Source organism: Malurus melanocephalus, unplaced genomic scaffold (assembly GCF_030028575.1).
Source record: "Malurus melanocephalus ecotype Western Australia unplaced genomic scaffold, MMel_1.1 scaffold_917, whole genome shotgun sequence".
Taxonomy (NCBI): Eukaryota; Metazoa; Chordata; class Aves; order Passeriformes; family Maluridae; genus Malurus; species Malurus melanocephalus.
In genome coordinates this window covers 98,135-118,938 of record NW_026624149.1, presented here as the reverse complement: position 1 = coordinate 118,938, position 20,804 = coordinate 98,135, and the positions used below count along the sequence as shown (strand labels likewise).

The 20,804-nt window shown below is 44.0% G+C and overlaps 5 protein-coding genes across 5 annotated transcripts in view; 3 read left to right on the top strand and 2 right to left on the bottom strand.

Annotated features, from left to right (window-relative positions):
* The window catches only part of SDHD (succinate dehydrogenase complex subunit D), a 3,559-nt gene extending 588 nt beyond the window's left edge, over nucleotides 1–2,971 (top strand). The window contains exons 2-4 of the mRNA XM_057386127.1: nucleotides 91–195; nucleotides 1,259–1,403; nucleotides 2,636–2,971. Of these exons, the coding sequence (XP_057242110.1) occupies nucleotides 91–195; nucleotides 1,259–1,403; nucleotides 2,636–2,801 (416 nt within the window). The 3' untranslated portion in view covers nucleotides 2,802–2,971. The remainder of the gene's footprint in view (nucleotides 1–90; nucleotides 196–1,258; nucleotides 1,404–2,635) is intronic.
* Nucleotides 2,972–4,263: 1,292 nt separating this feature from the next.
* IL18 (interleukin 18) lies at nucleotides 4,264–7,341 on the bottom strand. Its single transcript, XM_057386135.1, has 6 exons — nucleotides 7,306–7,341; nucleotides 6,944–7,017; nucleotides 6,274–6,282; nucleotides 5,673–5,810; nucleotides 4,747–4,892; nucleotides 4,264–4,625 (listed from the first exon to the last, which is right to left on the bottom strand). Exons 2-6 carry the CDS (start codon nucleotides 7,008–7,010, stop codon nucleotides 4,380–4,382), a joined length of 606 nt encoding a protein of 201 aa, XP_057242118.1. The 5' UTR covers nucleotides 7,011–7,017; nucleotides 7,306–7,341; the 3' UTR covers nucleotides 4,264–4,379.
* On the bottom strand, nucleotides 7,282–8,952 carry LOC130585565 (uncharacterized). The gene is made up of 2 exons (XM_057386124.1): nucleotides 8,276–8,952; nucleotides 7,282–7,376 (listed from the first exon to the last, which is right to left on the bottom strand). The coding sequence occupies exons 1-2, from the start codon at nucleotides 8,871–8,873 to the stop codon at nucleotides 7,282–7,284; spliced, it is 693 nt and encodes a 230-aa protein (XP_057242107.1). The 5' UTR covers nucleotides 8,874–8,952.
* A 2,544-nt stretch (nucleotides 8,953–11,496) lies between these two features.
* TEX12 (testis expressed 12) lies at nucleotides 11,497–13,188 on the top strand. Its single transcript, XM_057386136.1, has 4 exons — nucleotides 11,497–11,717; nucleotides 12,235–12,340; nucleotides 12,437–12,488; nucleotides 12,759–13,188. Exons 1-4 carry the CDS (start codon nucleotides 11,607–11,609, stop codon nucleotides 12,901–12,903), a joined length of 414 nt encoding a protein of 137 aa, XP_057242119.1. The 5' UTR covers nucleotides 11,497–11,606; the 3' UTR covers nucleotides 12,904–13,188.
* Nucleotides 13,189–17,090: 3,902 nt separating this feature from the next.
* The window catches only part of BCO2 (beta-carotene oxygenase 2), a 14,962-nt gene continuing 11,248 nt past the window's right edge, over nucleotides 17,091–20,804 (top strand). The window contains exon 1 of the mRNA XM_057386130.1: nucleotides 17,091–17,360. Coding sequence (XP_057242113.1) covers nucleotides 17,252–17,360 — 109 coding nt within the window. The 5' untranslated portion in view covers nucleotides 17,091–17,251. The remainder of the gene's footprint in view (nucleotides 17,361–20,804) is intronic.

The following is a 20,804-nucleotide window of genomic DNA, read 5'->3' as shown; positions in this document are numbered from 1 at the left end:
GATCCTGGTGACAGCGGGACCCCGGTGACAGTGGGATCCCGGTGACAGCCGTCCCCCCGCGCTCACACTGCGCCCCCGTTGTCCCCGCAGCTCTCCTGGGCTCGGCCCTGCTCCGCCGCCCCGCCGCGCTCGGTGCCGCCGCCGCCCGCTGCGCTCCGCTCCGCGACAGCCACGGCCCACCCGCCCAGGGAAAAGGTACGGCCGTGTGTGTCTGTGTGTCTGGCTGTGTGTCTGTGTGTCTGACTGTGTCTATCTGTGTGTTTTTGTGTGCGGGGCTCTCGTTTTCCCGGGATCAGGGACCCCCGTTCCCCAGGTGGTTCCTCAGCATCCCTGGAAGTGCTCAAGGACCCGCGGGATGGGGCTCAGAGCAGTCGGGTCCAGCCCATGACAGGAGCTGGGATTAGATRATCCTTGAGGTCCATTCCAACCCTTCCAACATTCTGTGATTCAGTCAATACCTTTGGGTTACAAAGGGCCAACTTTGGGCTTGGGTCCTCCAAGGGACCAACAACCACGCAGGGATAAAGGGCAGAGGTGATGCAGGGGGTACCTGGTGGCCGTAAGGGACTTGAGAACGAGAGGAGCTTTAAGGTCCCTCCCCAGCCAATCTGTGAGTCTATAAATCTTCTGAGCCAGGTAGGAGATTTTAAGTGGCAGCTGTAACAAAGGGCAGAAAAGATCTGCACATCGTACGGTGGTTTTTCTTGGTGTCTTCTTGGGTGATGTAGGGTTACAGGTGTTACGAGCAAATGGGAAAACAATCCTAAATGTGAATCGGTTTAGGGGGAAAGTGAAATGCTGAATATTATGAGATTGGGAAGTAATTGTGCAGAGTTGTTATTTGTGATAAATTATTGTGCTGTTGTGCCTCAGGCTGTGAGGAGTGTGTGTGCGCTCGCCTTCAGCAATGCTGTTACCGGTTCATAGCACTTGCATTTGCACTTTGCCCAAGTCCAAACTTCAGGTCCATTGCTTTCCTTGTCACTTTCTAAATTCCTTTTCTTCTTGCCAAAACCAAGGAAAACATTTGCATTTTGGTTTAGATGGATGGATGTTATCTGTGTGTTAGTTAAACACTGTGTGGGTGTTGCATTACARAGATAATTTCAGAATCAATTCCTGATGGTTTTGACCTGGGCTGGTGCTCACATTGTGTTTCCAAGTATTGCTCACGCTGGGTTTTGGTTTGCTCAGATCTCAAAGCAGTTCCTTCCCCCTTGGCAGAGGGATTTTCCCTGAGCAGTGTTTCTCTTTGCAGGCGGTTCCAAGGCTGCATCTTTGCACTGGACAGGGGAGCGAGCGGTCAGTGTGCTGCTGCTGGGSCTGCTCCCTGCAGCCTACCTGTACCCTGGACCAGCCGTGGACTATTCCCTGGCTGCAGCCCTCACCCTGCACGGCCACTGGTAAGCACTGCAGTCCTGGACTCACCGGGAAGTCTCAAAATCTCATCCTGGTCTGGTGTAAAAACATTTAGAAAGAGGCAAACAAAGCCTTGGTCWTTAATTGTGACAGTCGGGATCTTTGACAAGTTGTACCTTGGTATTCCTTTGTCATACTGTTCTCCCAGTCAGAAAAGGAATCCATAAAAATTCCCCAGTGTTCTACAGAGTATTTAACCTCAGGAACATTGCCTTGCCCCTGGACATGTAGAATCTGGGATGTTTTGAACCTGTGGAAGAACCCGTGTTGTACAGAGGAAACAGAAAGATAACAGATCTGTATAAAAATAATATAAAAACACTCTTCCTCTAAAGCTCTATGCAGTGGCTTTGTACATCTGAGTGTTGATGAGGTTCTGCACAATAAAGAGCTCACAGCAAATACTTTACTAAGGAGACCTGGATTATTATTGTTTCCTTGATTCCTGGCAAATGGATGTTTGCTCATGTTGCTCAGTGTAGTTCTGCTGTGATCCTTAATGAGAGAAGGGACAGAGCTAATTAGGAGTAGATCCAACTKCTTGGTTGGTCAGACTGGCAGCATTCACCTTCCTGAGGTGATCCTGGTTTGGAGTTCCTTGCCACAAGGTTAAAGCAGATTTTTGTGGYACTTTGGGGTGCCAGGTTTTCTAAAACCTCAGTTTTGTCTTTAGGAATTTGTGCCAGGGATTCTTGCCCTTTCCTTGTACTGACTGGGAGTTTCTTCCCAAAGTTCAGCAGCATCCTGTGCCTTCTGTTGCTGGATAGTTCAAATCTGGACAGGAGATCACTTCCAGACGTAGAAAACCCCCAAATTATGTTAAATTTTTTGGTTGACAGTGTTGTAATCTAAATACATATCCAGAAGTTTTCCGTGTCTTTGTGACAATGGTTGGTCCCTGGTATTTCCTTGTTTTCACTCCTTTTCAGTCCTTGGAWGTCAAATAAGAAGGCAGATTCCAAGGATTCTGGAATCTGTGCTCAGTTCTTGTTTCAAGAAAACTCTGAGGCAATCTGTGTATTTTGAACAGAATGCGTGGAGTGTTGTGTTTTGTTTTTGGAATAGACGCAGCCTCTTACTGAGCAGGAACTGAGCATCCTTTAGGACAGGCTGATGGGAGCAGGTGAAAATTTGAGGCATGTTGGTGGAAGGATGACCCCGAGTGGATGGGCTGCAGTGAGTGCTGGCTGATGTGAGCTTTTCTCTCCTCTTGCAGGGGTCTGGGCCAGGTCATAACCGATTACGTGCACGGAGACACCCCTGTCAAAGTGGCCACCGTGGGGCTCTACATCCTGTCTGCCCTCACCTTCGGCGGCCTCTGCCACTTCAACGCGCACGACGTGGGCATCTGCAAAGCTGTGGCCATGCTCTGGAGCCTCTGAGTGTCCCCAGCCCCTGACACACACGATTGTCCTCTGCTGCCTCCGCTTCATCAGCAGTGCACAACCCAGGAACAGCCCAGGGTCCCTAGGGAGGGCAGCTKCAGGGAGCTCTGAGCTAGTTTAGAATGTAAATAGAGAAAAAAAAAATAGATTCAAACTGGAAAATGCTCACTCAGTGAGAGGGAGGTGATTCAGGCATGAGTTCATGACATCAGTGTTAGACTTGTATAGCTAAAGGGAACTCTCCGTGTAATACCAGCTTTAATTGAGGTTTTTCTAAGTKAACTGTTGGTTGGTTCTTATTCTGTAAAGCAAGCTTGGCTTCTGGAAAACTGAACTGCTGCTTCTGACATCAKACCCTGTAACTCTGGACCCTGGCAKTTGATGTAGAAAAGGGAATACGTTTTTTTCTTAATCCATGCAATAAAGAATTTACAGAAATTGCGTGTGTGAACCATTTTTGCTACTTTTGCATTGCTGAAAATGTTTTATTTGCAAATAGGTTTGCTTTGCCTTCATTTGGCTATCGTAAAACAAAGAATATTTTCATGAATTAATTCTTAGAGCTGACTTAAGCTTGACTTAATACAGGAATAATTTATGTCCCTTGGAAAATACAACATGAATTGACCTAGAAGAGAAATGCTTTTTGAGATTGATTTTAAGAGCACATGACTTTCAAGATTTTTGTGTTCATGCTCATTATTTTTTTGAGGTTATCTTCCAAGTACTTGGATCTGTGCCATCCTGTGTGACTGAGAAGATCGCAAACAGGAGGCTGAGGGAACGTTCTGTTCTGGGTTTGCAGCATTTTAGGGTAGAACTGAGATTGTGGTTTTTAACTTTCYGCTTCATCCTGACTTTCACATGAGTAAGGAAGGAGTGGATAACTCTTTCCACATTCTAACGTGGTACTTTGGTGGCACTATTTATAACAAGAGGAAGAGAATTGTGTTACCGTCACTCTGGTGATGCAACAAACAGAACGACCAAGCTGCTGTTTGAATTCTACCAGACTTGCTGATTATTATTTCAAAAATCAGGATTGGAAATTGCGTTTATTTATTTGGAAAAGCAAGTTAGTTGGCCAATCTTTTGTTAGTCTTGTGATGGGGTTTAAGTCACAACATTGTTGTTTTGTCACAGGGAGGAGGATGCAGCTGRGTGAGTCATGGGCAAGTCCCGCTGGCCAGGCTGAGGGTCTGTCACGGAAAGTGTTTGCAGTTTCCTCACATGAGATGCATCTGTGTGTGGTTACTGGGGTGAGAAATTCATTATCTGACAGATCTGGGACTGTCTAAGTCCAAACCAGAAGCTGTTTGATCTACAGATACTAAAGATGTTTGGGATCAAATTCTACACCACTTATAGACATGCATATTGTTTCTTCAGTGTGTAATTCTCTTGTCTGGTCTGACTGGAAAGCATTCTTTGCTTCTTTYTGTCAAGAATTTGCATTTATATTTTAAATATTTTAAATTTTTTATTTATTCTATAAGTACTGACAGTAGTTATAAAACTGGTGTGTTTGGATAAAGAAATACAAAAGTAGCTTTCATAAAAAAACAAAGTATTCAATCATAGGTTGGGATTTTCATTCCGACTGAACTTACGTAAACTTATCTTCATGGTTTCRTCCACTTCATCTTTTGGCAGTTTCTTTAGAGTCAATTTTCTTAAGTAGCCATCTTCCTCAAAGGCCAAGAACATTCCTCGTTCCAGTGAATATTCAAACTTAAAGGCTTTGGAGCAGCAAGATGAAAATGTCGTTTTGAAAAAGATGATGTTGCTTTCATCAGGAATTTCTTCGGGAACTTCTCCTTCCTGAGGATGAAAAAAGGGAACAGGTTAATGCCACCRCAAGGCCTGACCAGTTTTATTCCAGGTTTGAATTAACTTTGCCTGTTGCTTTTGTAGAGATGAGGAGAGGGAAGCAGATCCTCACCTTAAATCTCACAATCATTTCTCCACATTCCTTCTCACAACACATGTAATAACTTTTGTCTTCCACTTTGACACTGAAGGCCACGGGCATCCCTGCTGAGGGTGTGGTGGTTTTGTAGAAGTGAATTTTGAAGTGCATTCCTTTGCCTGGAAAGAAATTGATTTTTATAAAAACAGCTCAAAGGGAGCTGCAACAACTGAACTCAGTGATGTCTTAGCATTCCACTGGTGACCCTGGCTATCTTCCCAGCCAGATATTTTTCCTGGCAGATGAGCCAGGACTTGAATTTTTATGATTTCAGGTTGTACCTTTTTGCCTTTGTGCCATCAGGCAATAACCAGAGTGCACTAAAGCAGCTGAGGGTACCAGCGACACTGGGGAGCTCTTGGATCGTTTTGTGTGCAAGCACAAAGTGAGACTGGCATGTAGAAGTGGCCATCTGAATCAGATCATGGCTGGATAGAGGTGATCCATAAATAAATATGGTCAACAAACACAGTTCTGAATAAATTGCTGAAGCACCCAAAAAAAGGCAAAACTATACTGAACTATATTGTTAACTACTACTGTTAGAAAAAAGTAAGACCTTGTAGTGTCAAAGCACTGTGTGCATTTTAAAACTATTTTTTGTAATTCAACATTAAAAAAAAAAAAAAAAGGAAAATTAAGGATTTTGTGTTAAGCAAAGATYTTAACAGGCCTTTTTCTGCATCTGATAACATTCAGGCCGAGGTCTGACTCAGTCTGACTGACTCAGTCACTCAGCAATCTCATCCACAACAATGTCCAGGACACAAAATACCACTTGCMMATGAAGTTTAARTGATWKCTCTCAGTCTCATMATTGAGTGGATGWTTACAAAGAACAAAATCAGCTCTARSACAAAGCAGCAGAGCAATGGYGATGGTTTCTAYTTGGAAATTACCAGATTGCATCTCCTGGTCTGTCACATCCTCAAAAGCTGCCGCGTTCAGGTCCGGGCGCACCACGAGCAGTTGGCTGTTCACRTTCCTCAGCACACGGTGCAGAGTCTTCTCCTTGCAAAGGGCATCACATTCCAGCTCTGCAGGAATARTAAAGGAAAATCCTTCATATTTCATCTGTTGTCTCCTCAGATCTCGACAGTTTGCTACTAGATTAATCTTGTCATTGTGGATGTTGTGTGGAGTGAGTTCTTAAGAGTGACATCAAACAAAAAGGAAGTCCATGTTGTTTTTTAMACCTCTGGCTTGAAGCAGAATTCCCAGAATACAGGAATTTATAAGCCAGAGGAGYTGCTGTGTTTGTTAATGAGAATTAAGAAGCACCAGTTCTCCTTTTTGCCCACCAAAGTGCATTGAAAGGTGCTGTCAGGGAAGTGCCTCAGGAGGAATTAAAGCAACATCAGCATCCAGAGCTGTGAGATGCAGCTCTGGGTTTTTTGCAGCCACTCTCACTTTGAACCTTGTCCTCTCTGGGTGAGTAAGCGTGGCCACGTTTGTGTGAAATGGATAATAAAGGTTATAAAAGATGAGCTGTCAGCTTACCATCGTCGTCTTGGTTCCAAGGGCGCAGTGAAAAAAGGAAGGAAAAAAACAACATTAAGTTCTGCCCTCACAAAAGAAACCACTGTGTACCCAGGCAAGGCTGGAAGCCAGGCAGCCACCTACGTGTTCCCACAGCCCAGTGCCACCAACCCARCAGCAAATAAAACCAGAGAGGGCTTTTGTGTGCAAAACAAACAGTGAAACCCCCAGTCATTTGAGAACTGGAGTCACCCCCAAACCAGAGGTATGCAAAATGCTTTTTTAGGGTTATTGAAGGGTGAGCAGGTCACTCTTAGCCTAAAACTGAGGGATGCTTGCATGCAAATTTTTGGTTTTTTTCAGTGCCTTTATTCTAGGCGAGTAAAAGGACAAGAAGCAGTAATTACAAATTGCTTTTAATGAAGAAACTGTTTTCTAAGTCACTTCATTCCATAAAACAAGAAATTACTCACTCCCTCCAAGTCCACCCCCCAGTATTCCAACTTTTCTGAGAGTCCCTTCCCAGAAYGTTTAGTACAAGCCATAAATATTCCCCTGACTCARATACTTGGCTAAAACACTTCAAACACTTAAAACTAAARCTTACGGGAAAATTAGGYRAAATCAGACTGACAAAGGAATTGCATTAAATCGAAATTCAAACAGAAAAGATTAATAAATGCTTAATTACCGTCAAAATAGAGGCAGAAATTTTTTCCAAGTCTTACTGCATACACCAGAATCTCTTCAGCACTCATCTTCACCCTGCCCAAAGCACACGGAGAGAAATCAGAGTTAAGCTCGATGYTTCTTGCTCTATAAAGGGTTAAAAGTTTCGTCTACACAGACTGATCTTACCAGGTTCTCCCTAGAAAAAAACGAGTTTCCAAAATACCCAAAAGTCAGAACCCATTCTGACTGCCCCTAGAAAGGTCATCCCTTGCACCCTTAAATATAATCAGTGTGTTAAAACCAGATGAGCAACGGGAAGATCKGGCTCTTGCTCTGCTGTGGGAGATSAGRAAAGCCTTACAGAAGGAGAGCMTTTTTCACCTTTGCTAAATCCTGTTCACTTCTGCTCGCTCTTGCCAGAAAGCACTCTGGGGAAGGTTCAGCTACAGGTCCTGTAAGAGAACAAATGGCAGAATTAGCGTGTGGTCACCTCGTGCACAGGGCAGGGGTTGGCTGGAGCGATGTGTGGACACTGCGTGAGCAGAAAGGTGCTGGGCAGGGACACACGGGCGGGGCCACCGCAGGGGCGGGCAGTCAACGCGTGCTTGTCCTGCTCGSGTTTGAGGCGTAAAAAGGCTGGGTTTTGGCAAGAAATTATTTTCTTCAGATCAAGCAAGAAGKAGGTCCGTGTGTCTTTGTTCCCCATTGCCACACACTGGGATTTTATTGTGAAATCAGAAATAGTCATCTCACTTCCAAAGCTTTTTCATCAGTTGAAAAGACTTCTTACACCAAACAACTGGGTAATATCAATATAAGTAAACATGCACACCCATAAGGATTAGGGTGGGGAATGCCCGTGATTTCCTTGTCCCTCTAGCAAAGCACTTTGAGGAATGTATTTGCAGTTGATTTTTCCTCTTTCTCTATGCTCTAAAGTGCAGAAGACACAGCTAGGCTCCCAGTAGCATCTTTGTTTGCAAACAGGCACTCCCCAAGCCTTAGAAACAAGACAGCACAACCCCCAACCCTGCACGCCTCATCCACCGCAGATTAACCACAAAGTGAAGACGACTCTGTTTTTCTAAAGTCGAGRGGAAGGCACAGGCAGGACATTTGACAGAGGATTAAAGAAAAAAATGATCCTTGGTTTAATGGGTAAAAAAAAAATGACTGGCTTCTTCCCTTGATGGTGGRATCATAGAATCAAAGAGGTTGGAAAAGACCTCCAGGATCATGAAGCCCAACCTTGAGCAGTAAAAGATGATTATTAGACCTTYTAGCAAGGACGTTTGAAAGGAACGGCAAAAGCTGAAAGGAGTTTTTAGCTRTCGGACSTGGAATGACCCACCGTGAGGAGCCGCAGGGATGTGGTGARGGAGCAGAGGTGGCTCACGGGGGTCCCTCCTGGYTCCTCGGGCGCTGCAGCCGAGCGATGTGAGCCGGGAGAAGCGCAGGGATGCGGGGAGGGATTCACGGTGATCGCTCCTGATTCCTCGGGCGCTGCAGCCGAGCGATGTGAGCCGGGAGAAGTTCAGGGATGCAGGTAAGTGCTCACGGGGGTCCCTCCTGGTTCCTCGGGCGCTGCAGCCGAGCGATGGAACTGGGCGGGCGCAGCTGCGGAGGGACGGGAACTGCCGGCACTGGGATCGGGGCTGGCCCGAGGCCACCCCGGCTCCGCCGCTGCCGGGGATGCCCCAGCCGGACGGAAGCGATGCCGGGAGGGGCTTTAGAGCGGCTCGGGGCGGCCAAAATCGGGCCGCTTTCCCAAGATCTCTGCCCACGTCGGCATTTTTCGTGCGGCATTTCCCCTCCGCGCTGGCGGAGAGAGCGCCTATGCAAATCTTGCCCACAAGGGTGGCTGTGGCCGCTTTGGTGTCTCGCTGATGTGAGCGGGCTCGTCCTGAAACCTGCGCGCCGCTTTGGGAGCAGGTACCGCCCGTGCCCATCCGCTTCTTCCCTCGCTCGCCGCTTTTCGTGAAGCCGCTTTGGGATGGAAAACACTGCGCGTGTTGGTTCTTGACAGCGGCAGTGCCCAGGAATGGGGCGGAAATCTCCTCTCGCAGCCTTTTGTGCAGAAGAAAATTCCTGGGAGGAGTCCAGCTCCTGCTTTGGGATAACGCCCCATCCCTCCATCCCGCTGCAGAGATGGGCCAGGCCCTAGAAACCAGGGAAGCGAGGCTGGAAATGAAACATTTAGCAGTTTGTTAACTGCAACCCCCATGCCTTGATTTGTTGTTTCTAACCCTGATCAGAATTTAGGGCGTTCAGCTCTGCAGCTCCATGGGTAAATTGAAAAACCCCAAGTTGTGGATAGGGAAAAAAACCACCTCAGACTCCCAAATCAAACACAAACCCACATCCCCAGGACATTCTCTCACCTATTAGCATGCCTCTTCCTGTTCTTGGAGGTAAAAAACCTGACAAAGTTCATAGAGAATGCTTTAATACCTGTACGATAAAATTAGGGACATAATCTTGAGGTTGAAAACACACCTTTCAAACTTATTTGAAATTATAAAGATTTGGTGTACATAGTTGCATTTTTCAGGTCCGGATTCTAACTCATCCAATAGCTTTTTTGGTAAAGGGTAAGCTTTCTTTCTTCTTGGAATTTAGTATCTTCAATCTTAAAGGAACTGCAACTACTTTTAGATTAATGGCTTAGATGATTTTTCTTGAATTTTAAAGGAAGTGAAACTCCAGTACGAGTGAACCCACCTCTTGGACCATTTTCTTTCAATGTTATTTTTAGYCTGAACTTTATGTATAGACTAAGATAATGGAAATGAAAATTCAGCTGTTTCATTTAGTTTTCTTCAGGTAGTCTGTTACTAAAACCTATTAATGGTGACCCAATAAGTAAACACCTTAAGAACACTCCCCTAATATACTCTGTCCTGTTTCCTAATGTTTAGATAGTATTGGTARCAGCATAAATATCTATAAAATATGTGAGAATTAAATGAAGTAGGCCATGGCAGCTTATTAAAAATTGTTTCTACTTTGGGGAAGTATTTAGTTCTTGTTCTTTCAGCAGTTTGGTTTTTCATGCTGGGAATTTAATTTCMGAGTCTTTTTGGATAACATATGTGAGATTAAGAGCTCTCCTACTCTTAAAAAGAGARAAWAAAGATAAAAAAAGGAAAAAAACAAACCCCAGGACAGAGATAAAGTCTACATATAACATAAATCACATACCATAATGTAAATCACATACCATAATGAAAATCACATACCATAACATAAATCATGCCCCATAATGCAAATCACATACCATAACATATAAAATCTCATATCATAATATAACAAATGTGTAACTTCAGATCTTACAATGATTCATTTCACTGCAAGGAACAAAGCCAGGATTTAGGAAAGCAATTAATTGGTATTAATTGGTGTGGTGATTAATCTGTTTGGATAATAAAAGTTCTCTCCTGTATTATTTTGCTCGATTTCCTCCTCTTGCAAAGGAGCCGAGGGGTGACTCAATCACTTTTTGGTGAAACCAAACACCGTTTTTACCTACAGAAGTGAAACACAACTTCGGGAAAATACAATTTTATTCTCAATTCTTTAAAAAAGAGAAAAAAAAATCTCTTGGCAGTTGTGCGTTTTAGGGCTGTTACTCATTTTAGAGCTATTACTCATTTTAGGGCTGTTACTCATTTTAGGGCTGTTACTCATTTTAGTGGCCAACCTCTCAGATTACACTCACTTACAGCTCATGTTTTGAAGCGGATCCATCGAGAGTGAAAGGCATTCCAGGGATTTCACTTAGGTGGTGAAAATTGACGGGAATGGATCGAGGAACTGTTTAAAAGTTTAATAAAACCGCCCGGGACGGCCCTGGCCGGGTCGAAGCCGCTCCCTCAGCCCTGCCGGACACCTCGGGCCTCTCCCGGTGCTGCCAGCCCGAGGGGAAAGGCTGTCCCTTGTCCCTTTTGTTAGGAAAATTAATCCACAAGCACTAGAGGTTTATGTCTAAAAAGGAGACAGAGGAGTCCTGCAACTTTATTMATGAATAAASGGAGAGGTCATGGGCATTTCCCATGGGGTCTCTCAGATTCATAGAGGACKCAGCCTCYTTTTATCCCAATTTCCCGGCCGCGGGTCCCTCTTTCTTTCCCCATTGCTGAGGTATTTGAAAGTTACAGGCTCCCCGAAACGCCTGATGAAACCCCCCTTCTATCATAAATTGCCCCCTTTCAATATCCATCTCTGTGTCTCTGCTCTGGTAGCTTATTCACATAGTCTGAGATAAGTCAATCAGTGGAATTCCTATGGAAATCCTTCCCATTGTTTCTTTTTTATCTCCCAGTATCAGCCTTATCTCACCCCAGAGCCCAGAGTCAGAGTTTGTTTGTAAAGACATTCCATTCTCCTTTCACTTTTTAATTTGTCCCTTGCCCCTTTTTAATTTGTCCCTTGCCCCTTTTTAACTTGTCCCTTATCCCTTTTAACTTGTCCCCAGTCCCTCGCCCCTCACGGCCGTTCCCCGCCCGCCCGCCTGAGGGGATGGCGCGGGCTCGGTGCCCTCAGGGCCAGGAGGGGACCGGCAAGGGATGAATCCCCTCGGTTCCCGCTTTTAGAACACCCCGCCGTTCCCTCCGCCTTCCCGGCCGTGTGGAGAGCGCCCTTGCAGGGGACAGATTTCAGGTTTTTCCCGTTTTTATCGAGCCATGCTCCCCGGAGCGGCCGCGCAGCGAGCACCGCGTGCTTTCSGCGGGGAGGCCATGGCGGGCAGCGCGGAACAAGCGGAGGAGAAAGGAAATAAACGCAAAAAAACCGAGGTGAGCGGGGCTGTGTGAGGGAGGGAAGAACCCCCTGGCCATGTCCTCCTCTGAATTGAAGGCGCGGAGAGCTTTAGGGAGGTTTGGGGGAATATAAATGGCGTTTCCGTGTGAAGAAACCATAGTTTCTCTGAGGGCTTAAAGCCCAACAAAATTGGGTTAGCACAGGGATATTTTATGTAGAACTTCTTGAGAACGAGCTTCTGGAGTACACCAGCTTTCACTGAGATATATAGACTATATATATATCAGTGTATATATAAAAAAATAAGTGTACATAGAAAAAAATAAGTGTACATATAAATAAATATGTGTGTATATATACAGAGATCTCAATCTGGCACTTCCCACCCACTCCGCAAGATGCTCATGGTGCTGTAAACCCAACACCACTTGGGTTTTCTCCAAAAACACCCTCAAGATCTTCCTAAACCTCTCCTTTCTCTCAGCTAAACTCTGCGCTAAGCTTGTTTTAAATCCTAGAACCTGTATTTTTTCTAATGTGCTCTGTTGTTAGAATGAAGCTTCAGAAAATCCTCAGTTGCCTGACCAAACAGATTTGGCTCCTTCTAAGGACTCGCAGTCGTTTTCCAACAGTGAACCACTGGAAAAGGTTTTAAATGGTGATGTATTAAATATACTGGAAGTAAGTATGGAATGACCTAARTTAATGTTGGAGATTCATTCAAGGGCTTAAATAWTTTTTTCTYTCTTAACAGAGATGAGCAAAGAAATTAATACCTTGTTATCAAAATATGCTGACATTATAAGGCAAGTCAACTTTGTCCTATTTGCACAGTWGTTTTAAAATTCTGTGGATAAGATGGATGGGTGGCTGCAGTTTAGGGAAGTTAGCGCTGAAAACTGTCAAAGACATCTTGAAAGAAAAATRCTGTTTACTGTTACTACAGAGAATTGTGTTTGTCAGAAACTGGGTATTGATAGAAAACATACTTTTAAGAAAAACATAAAAGCAGCTTTAAGTAGGGAGAAAGTTAATGGCATTAGCATTGATTTTAATGACAGATTTCTTCACTTTAGTGCAAGAGCAGCATTAGATTCTTCTTATGTCCAGGARCTTGATGGGATCTTAAAAGAAGCCAGGGCTCTAGAAAACCACCTAAAGCARAAAAGGGAGAGCCTGAAGCAGAGATTTGCTGTCATTGCCAGTACTCTGCAAAGCTAAAAGGCGTTCCTTGCAGAAATGCAGAGCCAAGGTTGTGTTTGTCTATGAAAACAAACTGTTACAAGTGTTGCTATGTCTGTTTTGTATATAAATATTTCTGTCAGTCTCTTATATAAATATTTCCGGCAGTTCAGGAAACTATCAACAACTCCAGCAGCTACTGAGTGTTTAAATACATGGTGTAGTGGTAGTTAGTAAAAACAATTCTGAATATCTGTTTGAAATCCTGTGACTCAAGGGATTTAGACATTAAACTATCTGGGTTTTACTGGTTAACCCAGTAAACATTGTAAAAAAACATTTCTGTGAAACATAGAATTTTATGATGTAAGTGGAACATTACCTCAGATTATTTCATRTTGACCATTCTCTGGTTTTGTTTCTTTTTTTTTTTCCTTTCTACATTAAAAGATTTTTTGTGCTAAAATCTTAATAGAATGTACTTGCAATATTATTTCAATTTTGCCTCAGAATGTAAACAGCTTGAAAAGATCAGCTTGGGAAGAGGAGAGTTCTATTAAGAATGTTACTTGGGGAAAGTATAAAATCTTAATYTAAAATACTTCGTAATACTTGCAGAGCTTTTCAAGGCCATGTTAATACAAAACATCAAACTTTGCTGTTGATGTTCATAAATAAATAGATAATGCAACATGATCTGGAATTAAAGTGTGCTCATATTTTGTTATTTGACTATGTGAGTGTTGTTTGATATACACTTAGAACACTCTGCYCTTTTTCTTTCCTATCATTCAACTGTTAAAAAAAACAGATGAAACATTGGAATGTACAAAGGATCATTTGTACAAACTGTGGGGCTTATGTAACAAAGAAAACTGCTGGAATAAGATATATTTACATCTTCACCCCGGTATTGTGCAGTGATTTCCTCTTTAAATCCTCTCAGACTTAATCCATCCTCCTTTCCCCCTTTCATGAGCTCAAAGCCAAATGTGCTACGTGTCACAGTGACACGATTTAAAACAAACAATGAGAGGAACTGGACATGGAGGGTGAGATTTAGAGACCTAAAGATGTAGATATGTCCTTAGCAGGATTTTCAAAGTGCCTAAGCATGGTGTAAGCGCCTTACACGCTTAGGAATTTTGGAAAATCCCATAAGGTGCCTATCTGCATCTTTAGCATSGAAAGGCTTTCAAAAGTCTCACCACTGGGCTGCATCATATTTAGCAGGCTCCTGTTTTGTCCCTGATATTCTCACCCTGTAATCACTGCCGTTTTAACAGAGAAATGTGGGAGAAAAGGAGAAGGCGATTTAGGAAGTGACATTTGCTAAAATATGRTGCTGTGTTTCTAAAATCAGCTCGTCTGTGATGATGACAAAGCCCAGAGTTTCAAAACTACTCAAGGGTTGTACGCAGCCACTCACCCACAGATATTTATGCAAGGCTGTAAAGAAAARTTACACAAATGTGGTTACTGGTGAGTATCTGCCTGTTACTGCATTTGAGCTCTTTGTGCTTTTTGGGGAAATCGTGCAGCGTTTTTAGATTATCTGGATTTGGATTATCTCGATTTAGTTTATGTGGCCAATACATCCAACTATTATTAAGCATCAGAACCCGGATTTTGGGATACAGTAATTTTATAAGTTTTCTCCCCTAGGGAATCAAATGTTCCTGTTGCAGCAGTTTGCTCTGTTTARAAGTTTCATAAAATCCAATAAAAATGAATACAAATCAATTTTTAGAACAATGAAGAACTGCTTAGTGCAGTTAAAGCCAAGGTATATTTTCTGAATAATGATTCTTGCTTTTCTACAATGATTTCTTATATAGTTSGTTGTCATTCAATTTAGTAACACTTAATAGAGTGGGATTTCTGGGATAATARGAGGAGTTTAGGATCTGAGGAGATACTGAAAGCAAAGTCAGTGAGTATGGCCATAGTAACCTAGGTGAGCTTATGAACAGTGTGGTTATAATTATTTTTTTAATTACTGAGAGTAGTGAAGCTTCTGGGTTTGCTACATGAATATAGGCGAGTATATATATAAAAATAACTAAGTAAAATGAATTAAATGCATACTTTTAAAAAGTTTTGGCTTGAAATGCTAAGTTCATAAAGTTTAAAAGATCCATTGGAAATAAATCAGTCTCTTCCTGTGAAGTTAAATAACATTTCAGCAATGGAAACACATTAATCATTCATTTATCTCTCCCTGTTTAAATGGAGCTTTCCATAATTGTTGTGCTGSCCAGAAATACAGAGGACTTTTCTGCTGGCTGTTCTTTAGTGTTCCACTCAATATCTCAATATATGGACATACTCATTGCACACCATTTTTCTTCTACACCATTACCAACTAAAATTTTCCCATTTCCCCATTTGTTTAAAACGCATCCACCCCAYGAATGGTGCTGCTGATTGCCTCTCACATGGATTTCGGTGATTTTTGGGGGAACCAAAGCAAGTTTTCTCTTCTGATCTGACACCACAAGCTCATTCCTGCTCTCTGTGAGGAGKGAGCTCTTCCTGAGACCCAACTGGCACCCATCCCGTCCCTATCCGCTTTCCAATTTTACTGCAGGAGGTTTGGACAGAAAATTAATTGGCTTTAAAGCTGCCAAATCTGATCAGYGAAGCTCAGCTGGTAACCACGTTTTCCTTAAAGCTTCTCCCTTCCTTAGTTAAGCTTCAGGCCAYAAATTAACAAGAACGTCTAAGATGACAGATTAATAAGAGCATATAAACGGATTTTTTTAAAAAAACTGGAAGCATATTAGAAGAAGTTCTGACCCTTTTGAAGCCAGGGGGTCTTAACACTGARGCTTTGCATTTCTGGGCTTGCTGTGAACTTCTCCACAGGCTGGAAATTGTAAGTGATGAAAAAGCTCAGTTCTTGTCATTGCTCTTCTCTTATCTAAAGCTGAAATCTTTATGTTTCATCTTTGACTTGTCTTTGAAATCCTGATGATGAAAGTGGCACTGGAACAGGACAGAGTGGGTGTTTTGCATCCTCAGGGGGAACAGCTTGAAAAAAAATGGAGGGCAAAGACTCAGAGCTCAGGCAGCCTAAATTCCATCCTGGGGAGGGTTTGGAGGWAATTTCTTAACTATGACTTGGATAACAATAAATTAAGTTTTAAAAAATCCTTGATCAGAATAGCTGGCTTAATATGGAAAAATTACAATGGGTCTAGCTTGGTGTAAAATCATTGACACCATCCTGTGTCACATTATATAAAACAAGAGCAATCATTAAGTGGGGACAAATAAATGAGTTTAAAAGTAATGAATACTCTTTTTTTTTCTGCCAAATCAGCCAATGTGGTATTGTACAGTGATCTGCTTCCTGCTTTGCTTATTCCTCATTATCCCAAATGATTTAGAAAAAGGACTTTAGAGGGTACAGTGTTTTTTAAAGAGCAGCGAACTGGAACACTCTCAATAGCATACCCTGGAAATTCATTGTGATCTCAAGAAGATGAGGGGTTAAGCAGAAATCAAAATTTCTGGAAACCAGAAATATTAAAGAGCAGAGAAAAAGTGATCTGTGAGAAAAGGTTGGAGCAGTTGGGTTTGTTGAGAGAAAGCACAGCTCAAGGGAGGGCACGGTAAGAGAAGAGTTATCAAAAACACAGCAATCGAGTGTTCCTTGGTTCTTGTAGGAAGGACGGAAAGAAAACAGCTTAATTTGCAGCAGATTGAGGATGAGTATTAATCTGTCTGTGGAATGGGCTCCCTGGAGTGCTGTGCCTGCTGCCCGGCTCCCTCTCCAGGCACAGGGCAGCTTTTAAAAGCTGCGTAATACCATAAAATAGATGTTTCATCACATTGGCAAAGCGCTGGCGGCTTCCTCGGGGCATCCCGAGGAAAAGGGTTTGTCCGAGGTCCAGGAATCTGGCGGGGCCACCAATATTCCTGAAACCTGGACATTCATTAAGATGCAAAATGGCTACTCGGGTTTTGAAACAAAAGTATTTTGTATCCCACGTATTTCTGGCAGGCGAACAAGAAGGCAGGGCGAGAGGAATTTCTGAAAGAATTACCTGGAAGCGTTGGCTGCTCTGAGCCATAAATCCCTATCTTATTTTMCCCCGTCTCTGCGGCTACAACAGAGCGCAGGAGCATTTTTGGCAGGCTCGGCAATGCCCTGGCAGCCCGCATTTACCTGGCCCAGGTGGCGAGCGCGTTGCGGGGCCGGTGCGCGCCCCGGGCTGGCGGAGGACCCGCCCCGGCCCCGCGGAGCGCAGCGCGGGCACGGCGCGGCCCCGGCCTCGGCTCTTATTGTGAAAGGATGATGTGAGGCTGCTCTCACCTCCGAGCCATCACTGCCTCCTGCTCGCCACCCGGGCACCGCTACCTGTGCCTGTGCTCCGAGCCGATGCCCCCCGCCCGCCGGAATATGTTAGCCGAAATCCTTTTGTCGGCCGCCAGCCTCCTGCTCGCCCACCTGCAGCATTTCCTCCTCGCCTTGATGCAATTCATTCCAGGTAAAACGCGCTAAAAACGATTCCTTTTCATCGCATCCCCTCGGAAAGGGGTTTGCTGCTGCTGCTGCTCCTGACGCGCGTCGGGAGAGCAATTTCATTCCTATTGTCAGAAATTCGGCACTGAGCGATCTTTGGGCTTTGTTAGATGGCAGAAAATGTCTGTTATTTTTTGAAATAGATAAAGGGGAGAGGCGAGGATTACAGCAGATACAGATGGTGTGGAGCTGGGAAACAGCAGATTCTCTGTGCAGGGGAGGCAGCTACTGTGGGCTGGGAGAGGGCTCTGCRGAGCGGCAGCATGGCCGAGCTTTACCCTGAACGTGCAATGAAAAACAGGCCCGAAAGATTCTGTATCACAGCCCGACTCTGCAATTCGTGCCATCGCTGCACAGCTTGAGCTGCTTTTTGTTTGGGTTTTTTGTTCCTTTGTTTGTTTTGGTTTTTTTGTTTGTTTGACTGAGATTTTCACAAATTAGGAACCAATAGAAGTCATGGCTTAATTCACGGGAATTTCTGCTTTTGCATGATAGTCGTGTTTTCCTGTCCTTTAAATCCAAACAATTGCTTCTGGGTACCCAAAGAGCTGAAAAACTCTCAAATCTGCCTTGTGCCTCCAGAAGACCCCAAAGTGTAGAATCTATTTCTGTGGTGTCCTTTGGAAATTAAAAGYTTTTCCATGAGTAGGAGTTCACTGTCCCTTTCTTTTCCTCCCTTTGAGCCTTCCTCTTCTTTTCTCCATTTGTTTTCTCCCCTGTGTTTTCTGTCTCTTCTTTCACGTTTTCCTTTGCTCCTCTGTCTGTGAAGCGAGSAAGTGGGTGGCTGAGCCCCTGGCCATGGGCAACCAAGCAGCTGCATGGAACAAGGAGCCCARCACGGGCACTTCCCGGCACTCCCAAGGCAAGTGCTGCCCCTTCCCTTCCGAAATCTGGGTGGCACACTGGGGACAGCTCAGGGGAATGCTGGAATCTGGAGGGCACAAACCCACAGCTGCAGGTTGGGCTGGGRTTGGGGTAAAACTGGTTTGCTTCACTGTGGTGCCAATCTGTGCTTCATACRCAGCCTGTGCCAGGGGATTATTCCCMGTTTGAACCATTCTCAGGGAAAAAWWAATTCTTACTTCACTCTCCCTGCTTGAAGAATACTTTGAGCAGTCTATTTGCTGAATTCTGCCCTTAATTCTGGTGGTCCTGGGCCGAACAATTGGACTGGGTGTGGAGAGGTGGTGCCTAAGCCTTGGGATTGAATSTGTCGGTAAAAACTGAGATGGATTTGCTCTCTCCTGTGTGATCCCAGCGTTAGCAAATGGCTCCCCTGGCTCCTCCATCCACCTTTAGTCATTCGGGGTCCCACCCACTGCTGCTGAAGTTCAATTTAATGTCTGAAACACAGGGACTCCACAGCACCTTTCCCATCCAGAGCCTGGTCCTTCGCCCCTCCATTTCTGCATATAAATAATCAATAAATAATCAATAAATAATCAATGCTGGGCTGTCAGTTCATCCCAGGCAGTGAAATAGTAGCACACTGCACAGGGAAACAGGAGCTAAGTGCCAGGCCAGGATCACTCAGGGGTAATTGCTGTCTGGGTTTACAGAAGATTGGAGGAAAGTTACAGCTTGCTCTGTGTTTTGGCACATATCTCTGCTCGGATATGCCAAGGACCTTAAACCTGTTTTTGAAAGTTGGAGGGAGGATGGAAAATACCAAGGAGAAATGAGGTTTCTGAGAGGGAAGACTGGGATATCATGCTGATTTTCATAAATTTGAGCTCACACAGACACCGCCCTGGGGCTGCAGAGTTTTTATTGTGGTTCCAAGTTCTTCCATCTCAGAGCGTAGACAGAGCAGAAGCAGGAATAATTTTATTTAAATGTTGCTTAAAATTAAAAACCAGGCTGTCTTCTGCCTTCTGCAGGGAGAGATTGGGCCAAACTTGGATGGGTGGGTGTTAAAAAAAGTTATGATTTATGGCTGATCTTTTCCCTGAAGGTGAAACAACTGTTTTGCAATTGCTCATTAGCCATGTTGAAGCATGAGCTGTTTGTGTTCCATGTGCTCAGTGCATTCAAAATGCAGTTAAATGTAACAATTTTTAGAATTATTATTCAATTTCTTTTTGTTTAATAAGGAAGACGCATAGGATTTAATTTTTTTTCCTTCTTGCACTCCTCCCCTCCTCCTGGCTATTCTGAATTGACTTGTCTTGTTTCTGAAAACTTCTGTTTTGGCTCACCTGGGTGTTGTGGTGTGCTCCCATTTTGCCTGCGCTTCTGCCAGGATCCTCAGCTCATTTGAGTGATTCTCAGAAGAAAAAAAATAATCCATTCCTTGTCCCTCTCTGGTCTCAATTTAAGGGATTGGGACGTTTCCGTAAATATTCTTGTTGTTTATAGCCCATTCTATTAAAACTCCACTTTGTAGGGGACGCCTTGGAATGAATTCTAAGTAGATGAATTCTATCTAGATCAGATTTCAAGAAGGATTACTGAGATGATCACGTGAATGGTTATCACAGGACAAGGAAAACAAAAAGAACTTGGCTTACTTAGCTTAGGAAGTGATATGATTCTTCACCCTAAATACAGCACGAGAAAGGGAAAACTACCAAAGCCACGCAACAGAGCTGCAGAAAAACAAGAATAATGTCCTTTGGCRAACTCAAAGCACTTTTCTGGTCATCTGGACAGGGGGCAGATATCCAAAGAGGGAATAAGTGCCAAGAGACATAGGGATTTTTAAAAGAGTTTTTATATATGAATTTCTGGGGCAGCAGTTGGGAGGGGATGACTCAGGGGGTCTTTTCCAGTCCTGGTCAGGCTYCTTTGTGAAATGCATCTTCCCGAAATTTCCGTTGGCAGTGCTGTCCAGGAAGTTTTGATGCAGTGCCATCCTGAGTCATGCCATGCTTTGTTTCTACTTGGATGCGAAATACCTCATTAGGGATGTGTCCCTCTCCTTTTTTATTGCATGTTTTGCACCTTGGCAAACTAAATCGGTGTTTCTGCAAACACTTCGAGATCTAAAGGAGGATTTGGGGGTCAGCAAATCGGAGAACTCCCTTGGAATCTTGCATTTTACCTTCCTGTGTCCCTGACGCCCAGTCTGTGGTGTTTTTGTGTAGAGAAGCAAGCTTAGGAAACTTCTGCCTGGCAGCTCAGCTCCTTTGCAGATATTCTGGCTGAAATAGCAAATTTCCTGTGGAGATGTTGAGCAAAGGCTTTCAGAGGAGGCAAATCGGGCAGCAGCTACACTTGGGATTACAGGCTGTAGTAGCCGTGGTGAAAGAACAAAAAATCCGAGTGGATTCAGTAACAGCCTGGATTCCCTTTAGTGCGTGGTGTGGGGACCAGCCCTGACTGATGGAGTTCCCTCTGCCACGAGCCCTTTCTGATCCCTCTGTCACTCCCAAAGCACTCTGCAGCAGATCCAGGATGGCTCTGTGCT